This window comes from Girardinichthys multiradiatus, chromosome 23 (genome assembly GCF_021462225.1).
Source record: "Girardinichthys multiradiatus isolate DD_20200921_A chromosome 23, DD_fGirMul_XY1, whole genome shotgun sequence".
Classification (NCBI taxonomy): domain Eukaryota; kingdom Metazoa; phylum Chordata; class Actinopteri; order Cyprinodontiformes; family Goodeidae; genus Girardinichthys; species Girardinichthys multiradiatus.
The window spans coordinates 14,286,742-14,292,917 of record NC_061815.1 but is presented as its reverse complement, the minus strand read 5'-3'; the positions used below and the strand labels follow the sequence as shown (position 1 = coordinate 14,292,917).

General features: G+C 41.9%; 1 protein-coding gene across 1 annotated transcript; it reads left to right on the top strand.

Annotated features, from left to right (window-relative positions):
• The first annotated feature begins 946 nt into the window (after window positions 1–946).
• On the top strand, window positions 947–4,697 carry LOC124860430 (non-histone chromosomal protein HMG-14A-like). The gene is made up of 6 exons (XM_047353756.1): window positions 947–1,095; window positions 2,059–2,091; window positions 2,237–2,266; window positions 3,359–3,406; window positions 3,497–3,616; window positions 3,714–4,697. The coding sequence occupies exons 1-6, from the start codon at window positions 1,081–1,083 to the stop codon at window positions 3,759–3,761; spliced, it is 294 nt and encodes a 97-aa protein (XP_047209712.1). The 5' UTR covers window positions 947–1,080; the 3' UTR covers window positions 3,762–4,697.
• Window positions 4,698–6,176: the final 1,479 nt, after the last annotated feature.

The following is a 6,176-nucleotide window of genomic DNA, read 5'->3' as shown; positions in this document are numbered from 1 at the left end:
GATAGTCTTGTAAACAGTCGCCTGACCGAAACATGTCGTAAAAAATTAATCAATCAGGTTAAAGTGCAAACAAAGAGTCCAAAACTAATAACCGACAGGAAAAGTACTATGGGTAGATATTAAAGTTAGCAATGTTTTGATTTCAAACGGTGACCCTGTGAAATATTTAATACATGTCTTTACAAACATAAAAGAGGGGAAAAAAGGCTTCTGTTGCAAATATTGCACTCAAAAGAATATATGAACACCAAATATTTAAATACATAATAAAATCGAACATTGTGTTTATTATGAACACTCTTAAACAATTCTAAACACAATTGAATAGCAGCTTTATTTAAAATGTCAATGTATAAATATGTATTATTTTTAATTGTCATATATATATATATATATTATTTAGGTTTTATTGATTTATTGGATTATGGCATGTTTGGCCCTCTGTACCAAGACAGTTTTTTTTCCCCACTGAAACAAATTTAGGAAAGCCAATTGAGAAACAAATAAAAAAAAAATGTGTCGTAGAACATTGGGCGCCATATTGGACTGAAACACAGACGGGATTTATGGAGAAATCTCTTAGACGTTATCTCCCGCTTTCACACTATCTAGCAGGGGATGCACGGCTTTAAACACCGGGGCATGTGGCCTGCTGCCGTCAGGGCCTGATTGCCTGTGTGTGTGTGTCTGTGTGTGTGTAGCCGTGCCGGCCTCCGCCTCGCGGTAATACGGTGTGTGAATGCAAACATGTCCTCGAAAGCAAAGAAAGCCCCTCCATTCTTGAAGCGCTTCCTCCATCCTCTGCCTTGCAAAAGAAGCCATTCGTGCAGACCTCAGAACATCACCGGCTCCAAAAATCCAAGTGTTCTGCGGCCCCGAATGGCGTCATCTGATTGGCCGAGAGCCTATCAATCATGCCTTTAGCCGCACCCCTCCCCCCATTCAACCACTCGCCTCTCTGTTCCAGTGTGTTTACTACACTGCCGAGCATAAGGGGAGACACTCGTCTTCACATGCACTGAACCCGCTAAGAAAACCAATTTTTAGTTGTATTTGTAAGGAAATCTCCAAGAGATCAACATGCCCAAGAGAAAGGTACGTATTCTCGAAATAATAAAAATATTTCGAGGGACAAATCAGTCATTAATGCAATGCAAACGATTGTGAAGACATCCCTCAGAGACATTACTTAATTATAACGCAACATATAACCGTTCTCCGTCACTGGGGATTTTTGCATGTTTTTTACATATAATGTACTTTTTTTGTGTGTTGGAATGAATATTTTCCCGCTCGAAAAAGGCCTTTAAAGCGCGTGTAGAGTGCGCGAGCCGCTGTCCTTTGGGGGAGTCAGAAGTCTCTCTCGGTCTCCATGCAGTTAAAGCACAAGCAGCAGCCATGCTTTGCAGCTCTTGTCCACCTTCGTCGCCGACCTACCGAGAACAAAACGCTTCGCTTACCGCCGCGGGGCCACCGAACCGCCGGGAAGTGGCGCTAGAAAATGCCCCGGAGCCTCCTCTTTGTGTTTTGACCGCAAAATCGAACATTCGCCGTCGCGTTTCGGTAAAATTAGATATTTTCTCTCTTTGTTCGTAGTCCCAAATGGCTGCAGTGGCGCACCTCTGCCGCCGGGAGGCGCCTATGAGCCTCCCTGGCAGGTCCCTCCCCCCTTCTGAAAGACTCCCGCGCCAGCGTTCAAATCTGAGCTGCATGCACTGAATGAGAGAGCTAAAGGGGAAATGAGGTGGGGGAAAGCAGGCCCTGGACCCTGAAAATGTGGCTCCAGGGAGCCGCATGGCCCAGCTCCTGCAGTCTGTTCCTGAATCTAAGCATTAGGACCATATTTTAAGCCTGCAATCCATCAAATCTACCTGTATTTGGACATTTTCTTAGTTTTGATCTGAAACTGAAAAGTTTTTCCAGGAAGTCTGTAACTGATCGGATTGTGTGCCTAAACCATGCAGAAGCTGTTTGCTGCAAACATAAACTCAATATTAAGCGTAGGGATGTGATTAGTTGATTATTTCCTAATTTTGACCACTTATTTCTGTTTTTCAGTCACAGGGAACAGAAGGAGGAGAAAAGGAGGAGGTAAGCAGAGGGGTATCCTCTTATTCTGTTTTATTAAAACACAATCAGTTCGTAGGTTGTGCACATCATTTTCAATTAAATTTAAATGTATTTTTACACTAATTGCAGCCTTAATCTAAACATGATTACAATCTTTCTGTTTCAGCCCCAGAGGAGATCAGCTCGGTTATCAGCGGTAAGAATCTCTCACTAATCTTGCTTACTTCAACGAATTTCATTAACAAACATGCCACACACCATACAATACTTAAATATTTGTCACTTTCAATAAATATCGCAAGATTCCCTTTAGGGAGCGAAGATAAGGCAACTAACTAACTTTTCCTACGTTTTAAACCCAAATCATGTCAATGCAAATCTAGTAAAAACGTTATTTTAAATCTAAAAACCGTAGAGCAAATACATTCTCTTGCTGGTACCGTATGAAACATAATAAGCTTTGCACATTTTGCAACTGAAACACTTCGGAATCAAAATAAGCTGTAAAAGTAGAAACGCACTGATCAGTTGGCTAGAGGCCTGAATAAGTGAGTTTAATAAAAATCAAAGTTTGGGGCTACCGTCTCCATCAAATAACAAGAAGCACATTTTTCTCTCTTATCTGGTATTAGAGAGGGAAAAGCTCAGACCCTGTCAAAATCATAAGATTGGACCTCCAAAATAATTAAAAATCGGTATCTGAGGAAAAAAGGCTGAGTGCTGTATCTCTGATACATCAAATGTTTAGGGTTACCAAGAATAGTCGATTGTTTACTATTAGGGAGTCAGAATAAGACTTATAACCGTTTCCTTACTTTTAAGACTGAAATGTGAAAATACAGAACTAATAACATTGTTTTCAGCATTAAAGTTTGAGAATAACTTTAGAAAACATAAGTGGTGTGTGAGGAAGTGTTTAAAACATAGGATTCATCTATTAGATGATAAAGTAGCGCTTAATTCAACTAACAAGACAAAGGAACCAAAATGGCTACAGTTACTTGCAGTTGATTGCAAAAAAAAAAAAAAATCAGAAGATCTCAGATAAAATGCCTTGCATGCATTTATTTTGTCAAAGTAATCGAACCTGAGCTAAACTAAGTGATGAGAATTCATAAGTGCTCAAGAACGACTTTGCTTTAAAAGGTCACTTTTTCCTGACCCTTAATCACCAAGCATTAAGAAATGTTTTGATGTAGAACACAATATAGGCTGCAAATGTTCAAAGAAAGCACTGCTGAAGTCATCAGCTGCTCCACAATCAAGTTTTTCCTTCATTGTTCCTCAGAAACCGGCTCCACCCAAGCCAGAACCAAAGGTGAAGAAAGCGGCAAAGGTAGGCGGATTCACATGTAAGAGCCGGTCTAAGGAAGATGCAGGTCTTATGGCAGTCCGCTCAGTTTTTGCTGCTTTTCACTTTTGACAGAAAGAAAAGGCGGTGAACGATAAGAAGGAGGACAAGAAGACCAAGAAGGCGAAGGAGAACGCCGAGGCGGAGGCCAACGAGGAGAACCACTCTGAGAATGGAGAGGCCAAGACCAACGAGGTGAGGCGATGAGGAATACCCATTGTCCTTCCTAGTATAGATGCGTACAAACCTCTACGAAAGGGTTGATTGGTTGTTTTCCTGTTTGAACCCACAGGTGGAGGCAGCCCCTGAGGAGGCCAAGGAGGAGGCCAAGTCTGAGTAGCACCACTGCCCCCTGTTTCCTCCTCCTCTACAGCCACCTTCCCTCTTCTTCTGTCTGCCCACCCCACCCCACCCCCCAAGTCTCTCACATGGTTTCCCTCCGAGGCGTATTGTTAACAGAGGAATATTTTTATCAATGATTTTATAAGTATCCGTACAGATTTTTAGCACAAAAAAGCAAAGTTGATTATGGAGCGCCTTGCAGATTTGCAGTGGTCATATCAAGTGTCTGCAAGCAAGGAATGAAAAAAAAAAATCCACACTAAAATCTTTTTTAAATGGCATTTCATGATTGTTGAAGGCTTGTTTGGTGTAGAAAGCGTGTCCCTTTGCCGGATTGGCTATGTCGTGAGTTGTGTATTACTGTGTTTATTTCCCCGCTCTCCCTCCTTCTCCTGCTCTGTCCCACAAATTTACCCCCACCCACCCACCCCCCATTTCCAACAGATCAGCTTTTGTCCATCTTTATTAACAGTTCAGCCATGTTAATGTGGGTGATTCTTTTAGACCTCTAAATGTGCAGTGAGTTTCCTTTTTCTTTTGTTTTATGCTCCTGTTTCTCTTTGCTTTCTTTCACTTAAACTGTTTTAAACAAACAAACAAAAAGTGTGTTAAAGCGTGTTGTCCATAAGAAAGAGGAAGACGAACAAGTGAAACATTCCGGGAACAGCAATTGCCTCCGACCCGTCTCCTAGACGACCCTGCGTGTTAAATAAGATAAAAACAAAAACGGCTCCTGCTCCATCTGGGCTGTCGCATCAGCTTTTCTAAACACTCGGTTTTGGGTTTTTTGTTGTGTTTTTTTGGGGTTTTTTTGGTTCCTTTTGTTTGTTTTTATTGAATTTGGATTCCTTCTCTAACAAATGCAGGTGTCTGGTCCCTCTCTTGTGTTCTGAAATTCTCTTAATAAAAACAAGTCCTGGAAATTTTCCTCGAATCAACGTCTCTGGTGTGGTTCTTCTTTAAGCCTGGTACTATTGATCTTAAGAGTAGCTCATCAAACTTTATTAGAATAACAGTAATATATGCCCACTTTTGGAAAGAAATGTCGCTTATTCCATTAGAAATCATTTGCTTTGAAACAATATGGTTGCGATGTGATGACACCGCATGCAAATGTTTCCCTATAAAAGGGCTTCTGCAGGATGCGCCAATCTCACCCAACCTGCTTTGTCTAGTTAAACAGATAAAAAGCTCTCCCCGTGTGTTAAAGAGGTTTTAACTGAATCAGCCACTGGTTAGCAACAACTGCTGTAACGCTGCTCCAGCATTCCTCGTCATAAAATGCCTAAATCCACTCATCATCCCTGACTTTATCCTTCTGATTTACTAAAATGCTCCAGTAAATGACAAAATACTCCATGACTGACCAGAGGCCCTCATTAAAGCCTTCGTAATCCTGACTTTCAACCTGTATGCCCACTTGGAGGGGGGGGATCTTTCCCATATTCCCCTTTTCTGGGTTCACTCACTCATATTAAACCCTCTGTGAACTCATGCATGAGTGCTGTGGCCCAAATTCCCCCCCAACAACCCTGAAGCAAAAGATCACAGACTTATTTAGCAGCATGGCATAAAGGGAGTTCCAGATTTAGTTTCTGCACAGAAAGGAATGAGACGTTGCACTACAGCTTAATAAAGTAGGCAGAGCTTTTCAGTGTGTGCATTTGCCTGCAGCACACTGAGGGGTGAGACTGAGTGTGTGTGTACGTTTGCCGCATTCTTTCCTTCATGTCCGCACCCAGTTTTTATTTTTTGCCCAGAGGTGAAAATGCACATGGATTCACACGTGTAATGGTGAAGTGAAAGTGATTCATTAATCCCGTTATGAAAAACGAGCATTCTTTAAAAGGATTCAGAGGTGCAGCAGACTGCAGCAAACCCTCATTTTTACACTTCACAGCAGATCCACGTGTTCTTTAAGCCCTGAATCCCTGTGTGGATTTTCCTCAGATCCTGACTCTATGTTTGTTTTAAAGACCATTTTTCATCCGCTATTGTGTGCAACACACACTGCGCCCCTGACCTGTATTGTCATGGCCGAGCACCAGGCACCATTTTGTCGATATTTTGTGTTTGCAGAGCAAGTGTTGCACTTCTGCCCCACTAGATGGCAGCATTGCCCCACATTTGCAGCTGCAAGTACAGAGGAGTGAAACGCCCTCTCGTGGAGTTTGATTCCCTCTTACATTTATTACACATACTGTTTACTAAACAAATTGACGCTTTACTAATACATTATAGAAGATGCTTTATCGTTTCTCTCTTATTCACTGTGGAGGGTCTCATATCTAACCATGATGAGATCCACTACAGACTGGAGGTCCACAATCTGACTCAGTGGTGCTCCAGGAACAACCTCATCCTGAACACTTTGTCCCATTTCCGTCAGGAAAACGATTTAGGAACCATGTAC